The 25,136-nt window shown below is 38.1% G+C and overlaps 1 protein-coding gene across 5 annotated transcripts in view; it reads left to right on the forward strand.

The window, feature by feature from the left end:
- Positions 1-23,945, forward strand: part of LOC143881064 (uncharacterized) — a 44,189-nt gene extending 20,244 nt beyond the window's left edge. The window contains exons 3-13 of one of the 5 annotated variants that reach the window (XR_013251848.1): positions 3,629-3,720; positions 3,861-3,979; positions 16,563-16,678; positions 17,064-17,191; positions 17,290-17,376; positions 22,491-22,551; positions 22,662-22,702; positions 22,815-22,935; positions 23,368-23,453; positions 23,526-23,588; positions 23,688-23,945. Coding sequence is in view for 3 of the 5 variants with exons in the window: in XM_077384052.1 (XP_077240167.1) it covers positions 3,629-3,720; positions 3,861-3,979; positions 16,563-16,678; positions 17,064-17,191; positions 17,290-17,376; positions 22,491-22,551; positions 22,662-22,702; positions 22,815-22,935; positions 23,368-23,427 (825 nt within the window). In the remaining 2 variants the exon portion in view is untranslated. Of the gene's footprint in view, positions 1-3,628; positions 3,721-3,860; positions 3,980-16,562; positions 16,679-17,063; positions 17,192-17,289; positions 17,377-22,490; positions 22,552-22,661; positions 22,703-22,814; positions 22,936-23,367; positions 23,633-23,687 lie in introns of those variants that run through there. The other 4 variants (XR_013251847.1, XM_077384052.1, XM_077384051.1 and 1 more) reach the window with 4 other exon arrangements.
- The last annotated feature ends 1,191 nt before the right edge of the window (positions 23,946-25,136 follow it).

Raw genomic sequence — 25,136 nt, forward strand, 5'->3', positions numbered from 1 at the left:
GTAATTGAGGAACACCCCGCAAACAGCCTTGGGACCTAATTTTTATGAATTAGGACCTAAAATATGAATAAACCAGACACACCTAGAAAATAAACAAAAAGCAGACACACCTAAATACACAAAGAAGTAGAAAAAAGGGGTGGCCGAGTCTCCTTGGTTCTCAGGCTTTGCCCCTTTTTTTTCTAATAAATTATTGGTGTTCAGAAAACAAATGAAGAGAGGGTGGCTGATCTAAATAAACAAACACACCAAACACATGTAGGGGTAGAAGAAAGGGCGTCTGATCTGAACACAAAAGGTTAATACTAGTCTACAATTGAAGAGTACGGGATGGCATCCTGTTGATGATATAAGGCATTGTGAGAACCGCATGTGCCCGACACCTTCTAGTAGCATTCGTATTCAAGATCAGGCCACAAGTTTACTTCTAGGAGATGGTGGTTATTTTGAGTTACTTCTAGAGGATGGTGGTTCTTCAAAGTTACTTCTAGAGAGTGGTGGTTCTTCCCCGGAAATACGCCTTTAGATTATGTCTGAACTATTCTTTCGCATTATCAGATCAGAATATTTTGAGTTGCTTTTCAAACTGAGTCAGCACCATCTTGTGAAATAACTTGATTATCTGTGGAGAACTTCATCACGCAAGTGCATTAAGTACTGCCAAGAGTATCTAGAGTAATTATCCACAAATGAAATAAAAGACCCGGCAACATGAATCAGTCGCTCGTCCAACTTTCCCTCGGAGACACAATTGAGAAGTGCCATGCATGGCCCCCCACCCCCCTTATCATCTTTTCTTTCTCTCGGTCCCACCCCAAAAAGGCTCCCTAAAGAAATGGATCAAAATAAGGAGGGACTTTTGTAGTGGACTATGCCACTCACGAGGCAGTCACATCCATCCCATCGTAAGCACCTACATTGCCATGATCATGGTTTAAAATTTTGGTTTCGGTAACTGTTTCGGACCCCACCAAAAACCGAAATTTCGGATTTCGCCGAAATTTCAGTCCAAAATTTGGTAATTTGGTTCCAAATTCCAGACCCAAAATTTGAAATTTTGGACCGAAATTTTGTTACACTTTTTTTTTTAATAAATAATGTCATTAAACCGAACTTTCGGACCAAAATTACCGAAATTTCGGTCTGAAATTTGGTAAATGGCGAAAAATTGAATTTCGGACAATTTCGGTTTCAGTCCCCACCGGTATCCGAAATTTCGGATTTTGGTCGAAATTTAAAACCATGGTCATGATTACATTGGTTTACGCCTTTTGCTTTGGTAATTCAATGGACGATCGCCCCTACAACAAGAAAAGTTAGAAATATATAGAAATATTGAAACTTTCCTGCCAGTTGGATCAGAGAATTTATGGTTGAAATCGGGTTTAAATTTCCAGGAACTGCACAATTATATAGCCAAAGGGAATACTCCGTGCCTAAAATCATCCAAAGCGTTGCTAAAGTGGCTACTGAACTACTGTTTCAAAAAAATGTGGCCGTTGAGCTATTGAGATGGGAAATTCCCCGATGAAGCTGCTAGTACCAGGCAAACTCATATCGCTCAAAGTGGAAGATATGAAAATGGCAGGGAGATTTATTGTGAAACAACTTGATGTCCTGTGGAACTTCATCACGCAAGCGCGTTAAGTACATTCAATGATTCAAGAGTATCGAGAGTAACCATCTACACATGAACTAAAATATCTATAAGCACCATAGCAACAACCGGGGAAAGACCCCACACCAGTGTGCACGATATGAAAAAGATAAGAACTTTTATTGTTTGATGGAAAAGCTAATCCATAATGTTTGGACAACTGAGACGAATCAAAATAATGCAGGAAACAAAGCACATAATGACTGAAATGATGGATGACCCAAAGTGATATGACGTGACTTTATTCAATGTGTACTACACTAAGACGATCACTACTGGACGGAAGAGTTGAAAAACCCAATGGTAGCGAAGCCATAATGTAAGGGTTGGCAGCTTAACGACCATTGCCAATCATCCTCCTCCTCATCAAATTCTGAAACACACACCATTAAGGAAAAGGGTCACACAACAACTCAAACCTTCTGTTATGATTCTAGTTGGCTGTAAATTAATATGCAACTGGTGAACATGCAAGATGAATGAGAGATAGATGATTTCTGATTTTAATATCACCCTTTCAAGCTATGGAGGGGAGTGATCCATCTGCAATTTTCACTTTACCCATCTCAAAGGACAGAATATGTCGAGAAAAGAGTGGGCATACCTGTGTTGTGATTAAATGCTTTCGACTTGATAACCCAGGATGGACTGTAGGAAGAAAGACATAGATGATGGGTTGTAGCTTGTGTACGTGAATGATCAAAGTGAAAGCCGAGACACCTTCAAGCATGGTTTTAAATTTCCTCTGAAATCTACACAAAACGATCAAAATGTTTCGGTTTCCATTCCCTCCGAAACCGAAACAACTGAAAGCCTGAAATGCGTAAACTAAAATCGCAAGTATAATAGTGGTATACTATTCAAAAATAAAATAAAAAATAGCACGTATTACATAATTATATTTTTATGAATAACATGTGAAATGTTCCCTTGATTTTATAGGATTTCTGTCGAAATTTCAAACCTAGACTGAAACGTTTTTGTGTCACTGTCGAGCGAACTGAAACTGAAATTTGAAACCTTGGTTCCAAATGATACTTAATGAAAGATGAAAATGCCCTTGGGTATCACACTTAAACAACTAAAGTTCTAACATAATGATCTCCACACTTTAAAAAAAAAATGATCTCCACAGGTTCTACATTTTGTGCAAGTAATTCCTGTTTTTAAGGCTGAACTTCTAGTGGAAATATATTTGCATGTGTCTGTATCCCTCTATCGCGAGGATTGGGATTTTACTTCTGTTCTGAAGGCTCGTGGGTTTCAGCTATCCAGCTTCGAAAGATTGTGTGCTAGTTGCGAACATGGTTTTAAATTTCAGTCGAAATACCGAAATTTCGACAGAAATTTGGATTTCGGCCGGGACCAAAATTTAAAAATTCCGGCTGAAATTATATCATTTTTACCGAAATTTAAACCGAAACCTCCACCAATATTTCATTTTCGACTGAGGCCAAAACTGAAATTTCAATCCTTGTTTGTGAACCATTAGGTTTTGCTCACCAGGATCTGCTGATATTCAGCAATCTTTAGCTGCAACTAATTTTTAAACCTTTTATATAGTTCACTTAAATATCTTGTGGCCGATATGCTGCATTCGGTTATATTTTTTTCACAACTTAGTTCATCATCAAATGTTCCTTGGCTGCACTGAGTGTAATCCTTAATATCAGGGGCATATTACTATATCTTTCCACGAAGAATCTAAGCTTTAGTTTACTTATTGCATATTTGTTGATCATTGAGCAAATTACTACTCGCTTCCTATTTTGAGCCTCCTAAGACGAACAAAAAAGCTACGATATAACATGTTATTAATAAAAGACAAGCTTGCATGAGCAACAATTTGTAGTTGCTGAGGTACAGTATACCCTTATTATTCTGCACTTTTGACTATTGGTTTGTCATTAAAGCCAGAATACTAGTTGGACCCTCGTGTATTGGTTAAGTGTTAAAATTTAATTTTTGTAGTGGCTTGTTGAGTACAATGCGGCATTAGTATCTGTTTGCTTCATGATTCTACTTGGATTTGTCGACGATGTCCTTGATGTTCCTTGGAGAATGTAAGTTTCTCTAGCATTTTCAAGATCTTTAGATGCCCTAATTCATACATGTTTTTATTGGAGTTGATTTTTTGGCTGGAGGTTCACAATTAATGAATTTTGGGCTATCCTTATGTGATATTACTTAATTTTGAAAACAGAAAATTGATATTACCCTCATTTGCGGCACTTCCGCTATTGATGGCTTATGCTGGGCATACAACTATCATTATACCTAAACCTCTCATTCCGTATATCGGGGAAGCAGTTTTGGAACTCGGTAAGTGGTAACATGGGTGTGAAATAAATGTAATTGTAGTATCAACAAATTTACATGACATTTCTTTCTTTTGATTTTTTTTATTGGAGGCTCTACTTAGATAACCATGATTTTTTCAATGTATTCCTTGCGCCAAGTATGGAATTTTTACAATTTTAAGTAACCACATTTTTTTTTCAATGTATTGCTAGTGATGAGTATGAACTATGAAGTTTATACAATTTTAATGTTATTTATTTCTTTACACGTAGCAATGAATTTCAGTTCTCATTGGTTTGGTTTTTTGGGGAAAATTTTCTTGTAAGAAGCCATACACGATAATATTCCTTTTTCTTCAAATCCTGTAATTTTTTCCAAACAATTGAAGATTATAGAAGCTTATCATACATGAGAGTAATATTTAATAAGGTGAAAGAGGATGATTGTCGTTGACAATGAGGTTAAGTTACTTTTAATGGTTGTGTATTAGGGCAATAAACAAAGGAAAAGAATGGAAGTAAAAGGAGGAAAGAAGAGAGTAGAGAATCGTGAGATGAGAGAATAATAACCCTTACATTGTGGCATTTATATACTAAAATATTATGATGGACAGAAATCCCCGTTCGCTATAAACATATTCCAACACCCCCCTCAAGCTGGAGAATACATATCATATATTCATATCATCCCAGCTTTGTACAGGTATTATACACATGCTCCATCATCCCAGCTTGATACAGGTGGTATACACATGCTTCAACGCAATGACTTAGCAAATAAATTGGCTCGTTTGATCCTTTGACCTCACAAGCACCTCGGATATGTCTCCCCTCTTTGCCGCATTTTGACCTGCATCAGCGTTTTTAAACACTGCCATAAACCGATTAACAATTCTTAATGCAATTGAGATATCTGGTTTGGTGATGGTTAAGTAACTTAGCTTTCCTAAAAGACAACGATACCTACTTGGATCACCTAGTAACTCTCCGCAATCAATAGTAAAATTAATAAATTGATCCCAGAGTTTCAATCACAAGAAAATACCCAAGTGATCCCAAGTCTTTGGTGTTGAACTTTTGCTGAATCTTGTCAAGGCAAGGAGACTGTCAAAATGTTTCGACTCTTTGTGGAGCCTTGACACTCACACATTCATACCAAGTGACCGTCGGTCCATGAGAGTAAAAGGAATGAACGGAGAAGCTCCCAGTAGGATCCCATCTCCAAATTCTCCTATCCGTGGTGTCTTACAAAGACCAAATTGATTCTTCTAAGAAGAGTGGCAACCTGCTCCACCTCGCAGTCGAAGAAGTTCTCTAAAACTAACGGACCACTCAACTTTCTCATATCCTGAAAAGCCTAGGAATGTCAAATTTCAAAGGCCTGTAATCACACCTTTCATCTATCTTGAATCTAGTTTTCTCACCATTGCAAATTTTAAACCTAATACTCCCCTAGAAAAGAAACCTAAACTTTCTAATGTCCCGCCAGACCTAAGATCCATGCACTCTGAACTCGTCCTTAGGCTTCCAACCCCCCAAAGTTAAAACCATATTTAGACTTGATCACCATTTTCCTAAGGCTATGACTCTCGCCAAATCTACTGTCATTTTTCGAGAAGGGCCATGTTCAGTTGTCTTAATCTTCTAAATCCAACCCCCTCTCATTGGTAGGCTTGCACACATCATTCCAGCAAACTAAGTGGTACTTTTTATCTCATTTCATTCGACAGAAAATTCCTCTGGAGTCGTTCAACTCTCTTGATAACTGACATAGGGCATTGGAAGACCGACATGTAGTAGATACGGAGGTTAGCAAGAATGGCCTTGATGAGGCTGATTCTACCCCCAAGAGAGAGAAGTCACTTCTTCCAAGCGGATAATCTCTCCTCTACTGAGCAAAAATCCAAGAGGTTGTGCTCTATACACTATCCACTTGTTGCAAATCACCATGCAAGGTGGTTTCTTCACATCCAATTGATAAAGGGGCCCAACTGTGGTTGGTTCCGCGCGAAAACAATTTTAACCACCGGAGAGAATGTCTTAGTATAGTGTTTGTATCCTTTGGAAACTTCATAACAAAACCACCTTGATTAAACTTGATAGTCTAGGCCTACTGCTATGTAGGTCATGCATCTCAACTTCCATTGTTGTCCTTTACGCCGGATCAGATAGAGCTAGCTCAGTAGTCGATATAAAAGTAAACCAACAAAGAAAGGTAGGCAAAGGGGCATAGAAAACACCTCGTGAATAGGATGAGCAGTAGAATAAATGGAACATATTTAGCCCTCCATTGAGCAATGGGGACATTAAGATCATAGTGAGGAGGAACCAAAATAGAAGATGGTAAGAACTTATTGGATCAAGATCTAGGATCTGCAGGTGTGGCGGACCCGAGGGCTGCACACCCTTCACCCCCACCCCTTTTCTCTTGGCTTCGTCAATTTAATTTCTATGGCTTTTGCCGGGGAGGGAACTTTGCTTGCTTGATGATCGAGTGGTGAGGATTTGCAACCTTTGCATGGAGGGTCACATCTCCGGATAATGGAGTAGGCGTACTGAGTCCTTTTGCGAATTGGACGACCTGTCTCTTTTTTGAGAGTTGCCTCCTAGGAAAATAAGGGTCCCAGGTCTCAGATATGGGTCTCGGATATGGCTCTGATCAAGTCAGGTGAAACCGTTCTGGGTAAGAGACCTCGTTATGGAGCCACAAGGGATTAAGCACCGGCCCGCCCGATCTAGTGATCGATATATACTCAGGAAGGGGATTCCAGTTGTTATTCAAAGACATTATGTTCTACTTTTTGTATTCTCATGCAGGCACAAGAACAAAAGCAATCAAAACTCAGGCAGAAGAATGACAGAAAAAAAGAGGAAAATCTTATTTCCTTAGCTAAACCAGAATATGTTCTGGCTGGACATGGAGCATGTCCGAATGGACCCTAGGGTCAAGCAACTGGAGATTTTGGGAGGTCTGTTCGGACACCATCCTAGAGGAATGGCTTCGAACTGACCGGAGCTTCTCTCTTTGGGAGCCAAACTCAGCCCATGATTGCGGGTGGCGCCACTTCTTGATCTTTTCCTGTGGAATAAACTATTATTAAAAGGAGATGCTACTCTTATTCCATTCCATCATATGTGACCAAATTCTTTCACTGGGGAGCCTTTCCCGTGATGAGAAACGGTTACAAAATCTGACACCCTATTGAACTTTAGGGGCCAAGGTTCGTAACCTTTTGTCTGCTGCGAAGAAGGGACTCCATAAGGAGTTGGTCGGGATGAGGAGAGTTTCAGGAGGGATCACCGGTCCGAAACCCATATGCAGCCGAGAGCCGAAGGCGGTGATCCCTCTTTTTCCTTGCTCTATGGCTAACGAAATCAAAGATGGTAAAAGGAAAGGAACTACAATGTTATTGGATGATGAATGAGATGAAAACCAAAATATTATATCTGCAGGGCAGAATCAGACTCGGAATGATGGTCGTGTTTAGTTTGCACCCATCAAATGGAGTGGCCGACTCGTGTTCTCGAGAAGTGAAGCGTTGAGTGACACTGTGCTTCTTGAACCAAATCTCCTTCTGTTCTTGAGCTGTCCATGGAGGTTGACTAATGACTATAGGTTCAGAAGGTTCATGGGTTGGCTGCAGTTTTGGGGATTTAAGTTGGTAGTGTATTGAGAGTCAAAAGGAAGTCTGGAGTCTTGAGGGTGAGTCATGGGATTTGGTAATGTAGTTGAGACCTTGCAGGGAAATGCTCTATCACCTGAGGCGAGGGGTTTAAGAGGATTTGTGGGCAGAAGCTAGTTCAAAGCAACACATATTTCTTTGAGCTGCTGTCACTAAGTCTCAATTTGTGTAGGAGAAGCAAAATTCATATAAAACTCTAATCACAATCTTTAAATTCTCAGCAGTGATTCACTAATAGCTAACAGGAAAGTGGAAACGTGAACTAGAGGTTTCTGGTCTTGTGATAAATCTAGTAGTTCATCAAGAGAGTTCTGGTTGTTCTCTTGAGTAAAAGACAGTTTGATCAGAACGTTAAATGAATCAAACCAGCAGGATCTGAACTCGATATGAACAACCAAATTTTCAGCTGAACTATGCCTAAAGGCCAGAGGAATTCGGTCTTGGTTGCTCAGATCTAAGTATAGATCTGTAGACATGCAAGCTGCTACTAGTAACTGGAAAGGTCAGGTAATCAAATGATAATAAAATCTTGTAAAATAAAATTGCTTGCAAACCAACTTCGGTAATTACGGGGACAGATCTCCATTAAAATCATTGCAGTCACATGGATTCTTCACCTTGAGCTCGGCAAGGGGATGCTAGAGCTCCAAGATTGTAAAGGAAACTGGCAAAATCAGTTTCAGATCTTACATTCGCTAAGAAAACTATAGAGATTTGAGAGAAAAGTCTAGAACACTACCCGCCAATCTTCTAATCTTGAAAGAAAAAACACAGTTCCAGATCTTACTTTCACCAAGAAAACAATAGAGATTTGAGAGAAAAGTCCAGAACACTACCCACCAATCTTCTAATCTCGAAAGAAAGAAAAACTCACAAGTGATTGAACACCAACTTCTCTCAAACGAGAAGTCAACTCTAATTCAATTCATCATAAAATAAACTAAGAACAATGACATGTTGAGGGCCTTATATAGGTAGCCTGTGAACAGTAATAACAAAGTCAACTAGCAAGTGTAAAATTACCTAAAAGGATAGTTACACTTAAGAAAAAACCAAAACAAGACACTAGCACATCAAGTAACTAGGAAAGTAAACTCCATAAGCTAAGGAGGCTTGTGAAGAGCTGATGTATGGCAAGGGGCTCCTCCTGCATTATTTGGTCAGGGCATCTAAAATGGAAATCCTCGAAAAGGTCCTTTTTCGGAAAAAAAAGGTTTCCTCTTTCTCTTTAGGAGGGGGAGGGGTCATCCCCTATTTATGGCAAGGGGAGGAAAAAGACAAAACAAAACCTTTACGGACGTCTGGCCAGACGGGGCCGTAATCCAGTGTGGCATCCACCTTTTTAGGCACTTTTCAGGTCTGACGACGGCGATTAGTAAGTTAACGATCACCGTCATATGGAAAAAAGGAGAGATTCCTGACGGCCCCCCCCCATGGTCGGTGGCATCCGGCCGGACGCACCAACCACTGGGCGGAGGCCGAATGGACCACTACGGGTTTTTTTCATAAAAGATGTTAGGCTTGCAATGATTGAGGTCGCAGTGTGTGGACCCCGATCCGAGAGAGGGGCGGTGAGGGACGTGTGCCCCCACGCGAGTCAGTCTCAGGATCATCCACGTGAATGGAGAGCTATACCAAGGAACTCTCGAAAGAAGTGCCTCTCACAGCATGAGTGGCGATATAAAAGGTGAGATACCTCTCGATTCGGGGACTAGCCCAGATTCGAGGCGTACCTTAAACAAAGAAGAGTCGCCATCCAAGGAAGTGGGCCAAGGATCCCATACTATGCTCTGTTGCAACGGATAACCAGAGATTATAAAAAGAGGGTTCGTGCCTGGTTACGAATTCGGAAGGTCTGAAGAGCACCTCATCCGCCCAAGTGCAAGCACCTGGTCTCTTATGCTATTTGTTATTGATTTTGAAGAGTTTTGAGCGAAAGTCATATGAAATGGGAATATATATCTCTGAGAAGACGTCTACCTAATCATGCATGTCTCAGAGATGAAAATTAAACACATACACAAAATAAATGAAAGATGTGTCACCTAAGCAAAACTAGGTTATAAGTGACATGCCTAATGGGTGTCTAAGTTCTGGTGTGCAAACACATGCATGTCACAGCTAAATGTATAGGATCTGTACATGAAAGTAAGAAGACACAGCAAAAACATACAACACAAATCAACTCTATACCTGACTGGACAAAATGAGTCATAACTCTAATGCGACCTGACTCGGACCAAGATGGCTGTCCATCCCAGCTGCTCTACGTATCCCGGCCTCGGGAAGAATCGGAGTCAACGTAGTTCGATGCCCTATTCCAAACTACTATGCCTAACCATCTAGAACCGCTATCCTAGACTCGATCCATTAGACTCAACTGATTTTTAAAACTTTTTTGTATGATTGCTTAAATTCAAGTGAATTGTAATTTTCAGGACTCTCTATATGCCCTAACTAATGTAAGTTGATTAGCCTTAAGCTAATGCAGGTGGGTCCTACATCCTATGTGTAACTAGGCTGTGCAACCTAAGGAAAACCATGGGCTAACTATATGCTTCCTAGTCTAGCCATCGGTTCGACTAAATGTCTAACCGATCGACTTGAGGCCTCATAACTCTAGGGACACTCACACGACAGGACACACCATATCAATACAAATCAGGACAGACTCCTAACTCTAAAACACCCCAAACAAACTAGGACGGACTCCTAACTCTATGGGAAGATCTTTTTGAAAAGGTTTTGAAGAAGTTTTGTATTTTTGAAGGTTCGAAATGTTTATTTTTAAAGGTTTGGCTGGACCTGGGATGTGGATCCCAAGCTGCACTACGTACCTCGTGGAAGAGGATCAAGCCAACGTAGTTCGGAAACAGAATTCCCTAACTACTCTGAAAGACTCAAAATTTTTGAGATTTTTGGATTTTAAGATATTTTTGAATTTTTAAGTGTTTTTGAAATGTTTTTTTGTTATTTTTAAGTGTTTTTGACTCAAGGGGGACAAATCCTATCATCATAAGGGGAGGACAGACTCCGGATATCCCGCAAAGGTTGGACAGCATCCTATGCTTTGCGAGGGAATGAACAGAATAACAACTCTGCAAGGGTTGGACAGCATCCTATACCTTGCAAGAGCGGATAAAAAAACACATGATTTGATGAGAGGTAGGATAGAATCCTAACCCCTATGATGATAGAATTTGATTCCTGAACAAGAGGACTGACTCTCTAGACTAAGGACGGATTCCTATGCTAGTGGACTATCAAACTAAAACAAAGCTCAGAAGTAATAAGGAAAAAGAGACCTTGTGCATATTTGGCAAAGGTAAAACACCCAGCCGGGCCGGACAGCTACCTAGCCCTATGGTGCAACAAATGTGCAACCCAATACCCATAAGGGTAAGGGTATGATGCCAAGCCGAGTAGGATGTTCTCCCAAAACCAAATGATGCACAAAGAGGAGGTTTAACAAGAAAATGAGACTGGATAAGTCTCTTAGACATAGAGGTAGGATAAAAAAATGCTAACAAGGAAAAATAGACCTTGTGCATATTTGGCAAAGGTAAAACACCCAGCCGGGCCGGACAGCTACCTAGCCCTAGGGTGCAACAAATGTGCAACCCAATACCCATAAGGGTAGGGGTATGATGCCAAGCCGAGTAAGGTGTTCTCCCAAAACCAGAAGACGCACAAAGATGAGGTTTAGCAAGAAAATGAGACTGGATAAGTCTCTTAGACATAGAGGTAGGATAAAGAAAAATGCTAGCAAGACTGGGCAAGTCTCCTAGGATGGGCTTGGGTTATCACCTTCATCGCCCTTGCAACGAGAGGGAATTCTAGTATCTAAAGAATTTAACAAAAATCTAAAAGACTGTGTTAGTCTATCAAAGAGAGAAGAAAAGTCTACCAGATAATCACAAATTCCATTCTATTCTTATAAAAATAAATCAAGTACTAAACAAAGAAAAATTTTCAATAAAACAATACACGATCTATAGCAATTATAAAATGATAAACAACATTAATTAGTCCAGACCAGCCGCTGGATAGCCTAATAAAGTAAAAACAATATCAAACACTTCAAAACCAACCACAAACCCCAATACGGGGACTCCAATGAAATCAGATGATGCCAAAGTAATCATCTGATATCAAATACACATGATAATATTTCTAATCCCGCCTTGAGATCAGACAGTACTCATGTCGATGATATCGAATAGAGTAGTTATCTGATCTCCTTCTTCCTATTAACAATTCATTTAAATAATAAGGAATGAGTATAATAAGCTTTGAGATAATCTCACCTGAACAATCCATTTATTACCGTCTTCGAACCCTAACTCAAAGCTTAGTATAAAAGAAAAGTAATAAATTCTCAATATTTTACACAAATTTTTCTAATGATATTTCTAATCTATACAAAGTATAAATTAAAAGAGGCATTTATTTAATATATGTAAGCAGCGAAATATAACTAAATCTAAAAATATGATATTTGCTATTGTCAGGGTGAAATAAGGCTGTTAATATCAAAATGGAAATGGCTACCACTATTAAGGTGTGAGAGGGAAAATTCTAAGACTTATTAAGGCTGGATAAGCCTAAAATGAAAAGGGGAGCGCTATTCAGACTATGTAAGTCCTCTAATAATGGGCTTGGGCTATCGCCTTCATCGCCCATGAATAAGCAATTATAACATGTAGCATAAAATATCCTTAGCTATAATCAATACCTAAAAGAATCAATTTTAACAGCTCATCAACATAATTCCCAACTCATGGCTGCAAAAGTTCAAAATCAAAGCCAATTCTCCAAACATGAAAGCAATGCATATACAAAAGCAATACCAACAATGTTACACATGACATCCTAAACCTATAAAGTTTGAATAAAATGACATACAACAAGCAGCATTTTCTTATGGGATGACCTGGACAGTTAGGCTTAACTATATGAGCATATTATCACAGCAACACAGGAAGCAGACTCATCACCTCAAAACACAACCAGATGGTAACTTCCAATTTATAACACCACCCAATAATTGCTAAAATGTATGGCATGCCAAAGTGAGGATACTACAGCAATATCCAAAATGGGGGTGATATTATGACATCAGTAAGAATAATGCAGTATAACATTACATTCTCTAAGTAAGAATATGATTACAGGTTTTATGGTCTCTCCAAATACAAAGGCGTTTTCAATGTCATTTTTATACAATCCTCTGAAGAAAACAATATGAGTGTCATTATATGTGTTGTCTACACTGACAGGTATCATGGAATAAAAATAAAATAAAAACTAACATGATGGAACGACCAAAATAATAATAAATTCTACAACAAAACTTGAATTCTCAAAGAAATAAAGAATTTGGATCTCAGCCTTACAGATACAACCAGTGAATACAAGTATTGTTCACAAAAATCAACTTGAATTCTCAAAGAAATAAAGAATTTGGATCTCAACCTTACAGATACAACCAGTGAATACAAGTACTGTTCACAAAAATCCAAGCAAGCGTAGTACAACATAAGGAAGAGGTGATTCAAGAAACTACTAGGCAAAGAATAACTAAAATTAATCAACACTGGATGAAGAAGTTTATGTAATGAAACTCATTTGCAAAGATAATTAGGTAAAAAATAAAGATTATATGAATGAAACATAAATAGAGATTGAATCATAGAAATAAAATGAAGAAGGAAACAACTTACCTGAACCAATGCCTTTTCGTTTTCTTTCTAAAGACAGAAATTAAATTCTCCTTTATCTGCAACTCTGGCTCTCTTTTCTTTTTCTAACAGAGGATAATGAAATAGACGAACCAATTGTTGTTGTAATGAGGCTAGCAATCTCTTTCTTGCCTTGCAGATCATAGATTTATCTCAGTAATAGCTGGATCTATGGCCCGAAGTTGCAGATCCGAGATACAGAATTCGAGGCCTCATCTTAAAGGTGTAATCCAATCCAGGTAAAGGTGATAACAGAACAACTCAAATCTGAGGCTTATAGTTGCTACTCTAGGATTTTAATCAAAGTATAAGAGAAGATTGTGGACAGAATAAAGAGCAAGGGAGAACAAAAATGAAAATCAAACAATCAAATGAAAGAAACTTGGCTGGAGATTGCCGGAATCCGGCAGAATCCATCGAAAAAGATGATCGGAAAAGAGAAATTTCACGAGAAAGTTAGGGTTTGGTTCTTAGATCTAGGTTTTCTTCCTCAAATCTAGAGTTTCTAATAGTGTAGATCTAAAATCTTGTACGGTCAGATCTAGATGGAGGTGAAGAGAAGAACATAAGGTTTAAAGTGAGGAAAAATGAAAATCTTAGGGTTTATAAAGAGGGAAAACTTAGATCTAATGATGTTTCAAAGAAAGGATAAGAAGAAAATAACCAAAATGTGACCGGCCGGAGTTAAAATGTTGCCGGAGAAGAAGATGCCGAAGAAAAAAAAAAAAAAAGGTTTGGGAGATGATCTCAAAGATCTGTTGAAAAAAAATGGATCTAATGGTGAAGAGGTGAAGGTAGGTGGAAGATGACGGTCGAATCTCCGGCGGAGACTTCCCGGAGAAGATGATCGGATCCCGGAGAAGATGATCGGAATAAGCTCTCTCTCTCTTTCTTTGGAACTTTTCTCTCTGCCGATCCTCTCTGTGATTTTTTTAGAAATTTTCAAACGAAAATTAACTCTCCTCCTCATTTGCCCGACGGATTTTTTATTTATAAGAGAGTGATAAATTCGACCCCTTTTTCTTACTTGGACAACCACCTCTAGGATAATCTACTCCCCTTTTTGGTTTACACTACGGTCTTCTCGCGGTTCGTTCGCTAGGTAAACGCACTCCGATTTTGACGAAATTTTGCAAGGAGCTTGGTAGGATCCTACCCTAGCTTAGGGTGAAGTTTGGGGCCCTATCTCAATGATTTAATGGGGTTTTACACAAAATTGGAATGTTTAGGGCACAGTCAAAATGGGGTGTCTACACAGTGTGACGACGAATTTTTGCGGCGCATGCTTCCTAGAAAGGTGGAGTCCAACTGGCCAGATGCTTGGACTCATCATGGATACTTTGCCCATCTTTTGCTTTGGAAATTTGGTGTTTTTGGAAAAGGGCTTTTTGGGGTTTGTTGTGCCGTCTTCTTGGGGGAGGCCTTATATCATTTTGAGATGACGGTCTTCTGCTTTTGGTTCGAGAAGCACAACTGGGCTCATCATTCGGGTGCTAGACCGTGTTTGGCCGCAGTAAGAGCAAAAGGTGGTATCAACAACAATTGTCGAAGTGGGCAACCAAATACGAGAGGTAGTACCATCTGCAAGGGTAACAGTGAGTAGTAGATAAAGAATGAATACTAAAGCACACGTTAGACACACCTGCCATATGATTAGATGCTACTGAGCAATAGTATTGAAAGATGGATTGGCAACAGATTGGGCAACCAAGTGGAAACACTCCTTACAGATATATATCACATCGCTAGATGGTTGGAGAGTAATCGATTTGCTGAAAGACTGAGCTGTCGCATCCTCATTAGAATGTATGGCGTGGTTAGCAAAGCTAGTGGGTTTGCCCTTAAGGAAATGCTTCATTTCCTATTTTCCAAGCATAAATCATCATTCAATTAAGAATAAAAAATATCAAACATCTAAAAAATAACAATACTGATGCTTTCACTCCATGATGTGTTGTGGCCAAGTGATGCTTAGAGAATCCACACCTCCAGTGAACTGTTATGCATAAAATTTAAAATGAGATATGTTCCTTGATCTCCAATCGCTTCCTGATATATTTCTATGTATATCCTTCATTTTCCACCATATCACAGAGCCAAAAACTCAAATACACCTGAAAGCAAATCAATTAGCTTATGATGTTAGAAAAATGCTCAATAAGCTCCAAAGCAAATTCGAAACAGCACAGAAGAAACAAAAGAACTGAAAAACAAACTCCATTGAAGATATGAAGATCAGAAGTTAAAAGCATGAGAAAAGGGGGTTTTCTACTCATTATTGCTATAATTGCTTTGTCTCCACAAACTCCACATCTAAAATGTAGATCTTCTGTTGAATGGTTGCAAAGTAATCACCAAAATAGTGCTTCTCCAAAAACTAGCCCCTAAAACCTCCAATTTTCTATTTTTCTCATACAAGGTTGTCTTGATTAATCAAAATAGCACCCTACCTTGACTACTAGACTAAACCTAAGTTAGACGAAAGGAAACACAAAATTAAAAAAATAAATAAATTAAAGATGGTTTTTGTCTCTTTATGTTTTATATCAGACATGCTTGTGACTTAATGCCGACCAGAGGCGCTTTGATGCATATGCCTCAATACACCTCAGTGCCTGAGGCGTGCACCTCACAGGCATGTATGCCACTTGGCATATCCCTCTAAGCGTCCAGGCTTATGTCTCGCCTTGAGGCTTATGCCTCATATGCCTTTTAAAACACTGATATTACATTGGCAGATTCTAAAATCCCAAATGACTTTCCAAATAGAATTAGAAGCTTAATCCCCAAAACTTATACGTGTATACCTACCTTTCCACAAAATATTCAAACTAGATTAAAATAGATTGAGTTGAACTAGAAGTCCTTGGAAATAAAACTGACATCTTTGTCCCAACTAAGATATGTGGGCCCCACTGCCGGCATCAGCATAATGTCATGGTTTGGCCTATATTCAGTGTATTCTCTTGTACATCAGTGTCTAGAAAGCATTGCTCGTGTGAACTGAATATTTTACATAGGTACCATTTGCTTGAATTTTGTTAGCACCTTACCTGGTATATGAACTCCAAGTCACTAGATAAATGGCTGCTACATTTCACCTCTTGGCTATTTGGTTAAGTTTCAAGTTGTTAATGCTTACTGTTTGATGATGGCCACAATTACTTTTTTGTGCGAACAGGATGGATTTATAAACTCTATATGGGCCTTCTGGCAGTATTTTGCACAAACTCAATAAATATTCATGCTGGCCTCAATGGCCTTGAAGTTGGGCAAACGGTTGTCATTGCATCTGCGGTAAGAGCAAAACTTCATATTGGGGCTCAGTGCGGAATCCCAAACTTAAGTTAAAATGATGTTATTTTTCTTGGTTGTGGACAGGGTTTTAAATTTTGGCCTACTGCAATTTCGAATTTCGGTTGGGACCGAAACCGAAATCCCCCCAACACCTTAATTTCAGAAATATCCCAAATTTCGGCCAAAATTTCAGAAAAATGATTTTTTTTTTCACAATTATACTAATTTTCCGAAATTTCGAAATAAATATGTAATTCATTTTTTTCCGAACTTCAGCCGAAATTTCGGTTTTGGCCAAGGCCAAAACCGAAACCGAAACTGAAATTTAAAACCTTGGTTGTAGATGATGATATATCTGAAAACTGATCCATAGCCGTGACTACAGATTTTGGTACACAATGTGATGCAAATTGGAGCATCTACAGACCCTGAGTATAAACAGGCTCATGCATTCTCTATTTACCTTGTTCAGCCATTACTGGCTACATCACTGGCTTTATTTTCTTATAACTGGTAATATATCCTGCTACATGTTTATAGTAAATTTATTTTGGAAAGATCCTCATAACTACTAATAAATTCTGAGTTTACTAGCTGAAATGGAATTCTAGGTACCCATCATCGGTTTTTGTTGGTGATACCTATACTTACTTTGCTGGAATGGCCATGGCTGTAGTAGGCATTTTGGGGCACTTCAGGTCGGTTTATGCTTTATATGCTGCTTTTCTTTGTACTACACTTGTATTTGTGGTCTACCAGAAAATTAAATTGTTAATAAATAAGTCTTTTCACTTAGAAGATGATGCCTCATACCAGATAAATTATTGGTGATTTTTATAAAAGAAATACTGCTAATGCCGAACTAATTAATAACTATTGCTTGCAATATATTATCACTACCAGCTGACCAGCTCATTAAATTGCATGTGCGATTTATATTTCATTGTTTGAAAATTCGGACTCCATATTAAATTACCTTTTTCATGAAATTGGTGATAGGAGCCATTTTAGTGCTGAAGTTTCTAATGAACCCCTGATAGAAGTTTGTGAGCCCTTGAAAGCTCCTGACCTCATGAATGTTCATCGGAACTGACAGTCAAGTATTGGCACTTTTTCTGGATCTGCTTACACTCCATTGCTTGACAGAATGAAACCAAGAAATATAACATTGAGGCTCATAAACGAACATTTTTGCAACTTCATGTTGAGCTTCTCTTTACCCATAAAAAAAAATTTAGAGTTTCTCTTGTCACAGAACTCTCATCACTTGATGTGTATGTAATAGGTGATCTTCTTTAGATGAGAATGCCATCAATGTACACAAGGAAGTGGCCTATGAACGAACGAAAGACTTGTGTCACTCACATAAATGTACTTGGAGCCTTGGTGTCGCCGGAAGGCAGCGCAAACTATTCATAAAGTCCATCCTTTATCTTGAAGCCAGTTTTCCATTCAACTCCTATTCTTATCCAAACGTATCCTTTATCTTGAGGCAGTCTTCCATTTATTGCCTAATCTTATCCAAATCTCTTGGTATCAACTTTGCACGTCAATCTTTGTAAAAATAGAAGATCCAAATATTATGTCTAGCATGTCCTTCATTCGTGGGATTGGAAATCTATACTGGACTATTCTATTAATAGCTCAGTTATCCACACACGTTCTTCATGATCTGTCTTTTTTGGGTGCCAGTAATGCTAGCACGGCACACGGACTAAGACTTTCTCGAATGAAATCCTTTTGTAGGTCGTCTTCAACTTCTCGCATAGGAGGTAGTTCATCAGACAATTCTTTAAATCCTTTGAAGAAATGAAGAAAAAGATGTTGTTCACCATTCACCATTCAACTTTTTTTTTTTTTTTGAATGGTTATACAAGCTCAACCACTGACTTTCTCAAGATCCAACGGTCGGAATGTCGGATCTATGTGAATTCAACTTGGATCTTTAATTTTCACTGCGAGCAAGATTTTTCAAATATTTTGGAGGGTTAAATCTGATCTACCTTTAGAATGTCTGTTAAAAGTCACTTTTGGCCCTCACTTTGGACACTCTTAGATGAGTTTGGGATTGAATTGAAGTTCCTCTATTAGTCGTACGTCAGTGGGAATCTTTGGCCCATTTTCCCAGTGAAGAAAAAAATCGGCTACCAGACGAATCGAGTCAACTTGGTTTAGGTAATTGAGATGGTTTATACTTCAGCTAGTGTAAATAATGTTTATACTTCGCCAAGGTTTAGGAATCTTTGACTCATCTGTTACCAATTAAAAAAAAGACCTTGGCTGCCAGCCGAATTGGATATGTGTGTGTGTATGTCTCTCTCCCTCTCTCTCTCTCTCTCTATATATATATATATATATATATATATATATATAGAGAGAGAGAGAGAGAGAGAGAGAGAGAGAGAGAGAGTTATACACACACAGTTAGGGTTCTTTTAATTTATATTCCGGGTGGCATCTTTTTATATGAATTATTAGAGCATATTAAGTATTAGAAAATAAGTCCATCGCCTGATTTTTCTTGCAATCTCACCGCCGCTTATCACCAAGCCTAAAATTTCATTTCTTTTTTAGCATTTAATACTAGAGGGCGAGCCTTGGCGCAACTGTAAGGTTGCTCCATTGTGTCCTGGTCATCACTGGTTCGAGTCAGGGAAACAGCCTCTCTGCAAAGCAAGGGTAAGGCTGCGTACATCTAGCCCTCCCCAGACCCTACAATGGCGGGAGCCTCGTGCACTGGGCAGCCTTCTTAGCATTTAATACTAAGTGAAAGATTGGGAAGAGAGAGATAAGAGGACTTACAATTCTCAAATACAATTCTTCTCATTTGAGAGAGATGAGTTGGCGGTGTTACACTCTTTTGGTTAGAAACATATTGTATATACATAGCATCAAACATATTATACATACATACCATCCAATCCTGTCCTTATGCTAGTGGTATGAAATGTAATTACGATCTATGAATTTTGACACATGCTTTCATTTATATTTTCTTTTTTCTATTACTTGTCCCATTTTGTACTTACATATCCATCTAAAATATATGTACTTTTAACAACATTTTCTAAGAAGGTACTCTCTTATAGCTTATATCACTAGTTTTTTCTATAATTTTTTATTATTGAGTATTAGAAATAAGAGATTATAAATTACCAATGTAGGAACAATGTCGGTTCCTTGTCTAGCAATAGGATATAAGAGTTTATAAATTTATGGATCATTAATTATGAGAGCCACAACTCTCTCTCTCTCTCTCTCTCTCTCTCTCTATCAAATGAATGGTCTGGATAACCCAAACAATGTGGGCCTCCACTGTATTTTAAGCTAGTGTGTAGATAACTTATCTACACTTGTGTGTAGAAACCGTTTTCTCGTATGAGAGAGCGGTTTCTACACACAAGTGTAGATAAGTTATATACACACTATCTTAAAATACAGTGGAGGGCACATTGTTTGGGTGATCCAAACCATTCATTTGATTGGTCCTCACATAGATAGGGTGTCCACAAAAAATCAGCTCCATAGGATCATCCCAACCTTACAATTTTTGGAGGTAAAATGGACGTGTATAAACCTTTACAAATCTGTCCATTTTTTGCCTCTACGGTTTGTAGGGTTAGGATGATCCTATGGAGCTGATTTTTTGTGGACACCCTATCTATGTGAGGGCAAATCAAATGAATGGTTTGGATAACCCAAACAATGTGGGCCTCCACTGTATTTTAAGCTAGTGTGTAGATAACTTATCTACACTTGTGTGTAGAAACCGTTTTCTCATATATATATATATATATATATATATATATATATATATATATAAGGATACGGAATTTATGGAATTTTATTTCTTTTCTCTGAAAAAACTATTAAGCTGACGAGTGTACTTTCACTGCATTTGTCCCGGTCAACCCAGCTTCAAATTTGCAAATGACCTCTGAGTTCATTTCTACATGTCGCTCTCTCAGTTATCATGAGCATGCGAACAACATTCTGTGTCTCTCTTTATCTCAATAGTTTGTTATTGAATTAAACGTATAATACAAAATCTCCAAGATGGTCAACATGTGCGGCTTCTCTCTCTCTCTGATAGAAAATGACGTGTCTCACATAGAAATACAAATATGATGAAAATGGAGTGTTTATCCAATATTTTTCAGAAATTGCTATACTGGCCACACTAGCATGATCCAAACCGTCCACTTTATGGGCAAAACGTAAATAGTTTGTGGCCCCAAAATCATTTCCACATGATGAGCCCAACGCTGTGATCTGTAGAAAGTATTATGCTACCCACACCATAGGGTGATCCGAACCATCCACTTGAGGGGCCAAGACGTAGATAGTTTGTGGCCCCAAAATCATTTCCATAGGATGATGCCAACGCTCTTATCTATAGATATTTCTATAATATGCTGTGATGCAGCACCGCGAAGAAAAATTGAGGAAAGGGGAGAGAAATAGACGAAAGGGGATAGAATTAGAAGAATAGGAGAAGAAGAGACGAAAATAACCTGAAGAAGAGATGAAAATAACCAGAAGAATAGACAAATTTAGGGAGAGAAGAGAAGAAATCATAAGAGAGAAGAAGAAAACCAGAATTAGAGGGAGAAGAATCTTTATTCAATATCAATGATCATCAAAGTTACACAATAATCTGTAAAGAGGCCTATATATAGGCAAATAAACAGTATAAGAACTAGAATCCTACTAAAACATGAGCCCTTAAAGAAGCTTACTAAAATAAGAACTCTAAACAGAATAAACTGCCTAAAATGGAAAATAAAATCCTAAAAACTAAATAACATGGAAAATAAATTCCTAGAAAATCTAAAGGGCAGTTAAAATTTGCATCATTCTCTCCCGGTTGAAAAAGAAGTCGCCCTCGAGTGCTGCATCATGCTGTTTCTCTATAGATCGGAGGGGTAGGATCATCCTATAGAAATGATTTTTTGTGGGCATGCCATCTACGTGGTGGCCCATCAAAGGGACGGTTTGGATCATTTTATGATAAGGTCGGTTTAGTACTTTTTGAACCTATAATATCTTAAATTCAGCACACCTCTTGTTTTTTCGGACCTCACATGTGTGTCATTTGTCTCTCGTGAGCTCTCGCCACAGAACTCTCTACCTAGAAATTTCTTTCTTTATGTGGCACGTCTCTCTTACCCCTCTCTCTCTCTCTAAAATTTTTGCCCTATGTCTCACCGACCCTCTCTCTCAAATTCTTCCATACGTTTCACAGCCCCCTCACTCTTATCTCTATCATAGTATCATAGCAGTAACCTTCTTTCCAAATCTCACCCGGCCTTTGCATTCTCCTGATTCTTTTCCCAAAAAAAAAAACATAAACCTTTCATTTGTTGTCTCTCCCTGTATTTTTTTCTGTATGTATCTACTTTCTTCTTCTAAGTCGGTATCCAATATCTGCAATTTTTTTTTTGGCATAAAAATGCAATGTGGCATCACCTTTTAATGAAAATTCTAGATTACAAATTACTAGTTATCATAAAATTAACTAAATTTTGTCACATCTAAAGCACCCGCATAGCTCTAATAGTAACTTTAATCTTTAAAATTTTAATATGAAACAATGCAATTAATCCAATCGTTGGTGGCGAAAAGAAATTCTGAAAAATAAGTTTTATTTCTTTGAAGATAACCACCTAAATACTAATGAGGAGATTTTGGTCTGGATTTCTCTTTTTCCAACAGCTGCTGCCACCACCACCACCACCACCACTACCACATTATACTTATACCTGTGCATCTATAAGCGTATACATTTCTGAGTTTGTATTTTCTTTTGCAGTGAAACACTCCTGCTCTTCTTCTTGCCCCAAGTACTGAATTTTCTCTACTCATGTCCTCAGGTATACTCAAAATAAATTTTCTTCACATTCTAAGAAAAATGTATTACAGAACCATTCCTTTTTTTTAAGAGGGAAACTGATTTTTATCTCCATTGCTTTCTTCTGGGCAGCTTTTTAAGATCATCCCATGTCCACGGCATCGCCTGCCTAGGTAGCTTATATATTCATTTTTTCATTAGAAGGCTTTTATGCTCTAAATCTTAGTCAGATGTACCTTATATAAATCTTTTGTGTTTCATCTTGAAGACCTTTGGTTTTTTCAGGTTTGATCCTCAAACAGGACTACTTACTGGAACAAATGACGGGACACTCGTGAACCTGTTTTTAAGACTGTTTGGCCGGTGCTCAGAAAAGGCCCTTTGCATCAGACTTCTGGTTTTCCAGGCAAGTTGAGCATGGTTGTGGTTCTTCTCAAGGATTTAAGTTTCGGTTTCGGTCTCAACTTCGGCCACTACTGAAATTGAAATATTTCGGTTTCGGTAGAAATTTCGGCCAAAATCTTGTAAGATTCAGTAAAAAATTTCGGTGGAAATTTACAAAATTTTGGCTGAAATTTTGGCGATTTCAGTGGGAATCTTGAAATCTCAGTGGATATCTTGTACATAACCTGAAATTTTGCCGAAATCCGGTAAAAAACGATTCAATGTACTTTCGGTGTCGGTTTGGACCAAAACCGAAATATTTCGCCCGAAATTTCTGATTGTGGCTGGAATTTAGAACTATGGTTCTTCTTTTAGGCAGCCCATTATTTGCAAATATATTCCCACTTGGGATTGTGACTAAAATTCGTTTTTCGTCCTTTCAAATGTCCAACAGGCTTTATCATGCCTCTTCTGTTTCTGGCTGAGGCATCTCCTTGCTGGTTGGTACAAATAAAAGCAAAACAACAAACCTAAAAACAGGTATCTGTTTGTCACACTGACACACCATAAATCCAGCATTATTCGGTCTGAATATTTTCATGTAATCTACAGTGAAATTTTTGATGTATCATTATTATTTGTGGCGAACACGTCTGATTATATAAGTGGGATTACGTGAGTTTTTAATCCCAATCATTAGATTTAGTATATTTCCTGCAGTCGTATCATCTATTTGCTAATTTACTCATAAATTTCTGCTGTAAACTGTTATAGGTGGTGATTGTGCAAAGTAGATGATCAAACACTGGTTTGATTTTGTTTACTGGCGAGAAAACAACCGACCTAATCTATTTTTATTAATGGGTTATTTTTGTTCAAGTAAATGGCATGGATGGTGTGAGTGATCTCTCTTCTTTAGTTGCAGATTGAGGGCTTCTCTCTCAAGGGTTGTTTGTTACAGTTTGCAACGGCAACATTGTTGCAATTCAAAAGAGATGATGAGGTAAATCACTATGGATTAATTCATTAGCATGAATAGCCCCCACCAATTTCTGCTACTAAGAAATGATGAGTTGGGGAGAAAATTCTACAAACCTAATTATCTAAATACGAGTCGATAGCTGCACGCCTTTATTTTGATAATGGCACTGCTCTATTCTACACTTTTTAACTGAATGTTAGTCTCTGTTATAATTCCTAAAAAGCTAGCAACAACCAATCAGACAAGCACCACAATCAAACAAGGAATGTGGAAATATTTGCCTTTGAATATGTTTGGAGGTACTTCTGCCTTACATATTCTCAAAGTTCAGATTGAAGTAAAAGTTGAAGAAGAGTGGCCCGGAGTTTATTTAGAACCTTATAAATGTTCACTTCTTAATGATATTAAGTATCATATAATGTAAATTTCACTGTCTATTGAGTATCATATGAATCTGAATTTCGTTAACTATTAAATGCCTTAAAAAATGTAAACTTCTTTATAGCTAAACTTTACTGAAGGGCTTCATACATAATTATGTGCGGTCTATTATGATATGATTTTAAATATTTGAAAATGGTCAACATCTCCTCAAAAGAATAGAATCGTGGGCATGTTTGGCAGCCATGAAAAACAAATTCATAGAATTTTTGTTTCCCATGGTTAGGGAAGGGTAGAGAGGGCTGGTGAGAAGAGTGGAGAGCATGTGATGGGGTTGGTAAATGAAAAAAAAATAAAAAAATTCACATTTTAAAATATGAATTATTTCCCCACCAAGCAAGACCATACTCACCAGTCAGGCAGTCAAGTTTCTCTCTCTGGCCTCTTTGCCCCTCTGTTACACAAGGTAAACAAATGTTCCATGAATTTTCTTTTCCTGGTTGCCATACATATCCTTAGCTACATAAGAAGAAAAGTGAACAACCTAAGGGTGTGTTTGGGCAATAATGGAAAAAAGACAATTTGAAGTAGCGTATGTTTTTGTTCAACTCTGTTTTTTTAGATTTCTGTCCTCTCCCTCACTCTCAACTCTCTCCACCTCTCTCCATCTCAGGTCATATCTCATAATTGAGCCAACGAATATTCAATGGAATGATTTTTCATGGTTGCTCACTGTCTAAATCTAGGATATGGTTGTCATATGTACATGTTGACTTCAGCTTTGGGGGGGGCTCCTGTAGGAGCTTTATTTGATCTAATAGATGGGTGGTCATTATAAGAATAACTACTAAACATTATTA

This window comes from Tasmannia lanceolata, unplaced genomic scaffold, assembly GCF_043159265.1.
Source record: "Tasmannia lanceolata isolate RefF3 unplaced genomic scaffold, GAP_Taslan_0.1 ptg000007l, whole genome shotgun sequence".
In the NCBI taxonomy this organism is placed as follows: Eukaryota; Viridiplantae; Streptophyta; class Magnoliopsida; order Canellales; family Winteraceae; genus Tasmannia; species Tasmannia lanceolata.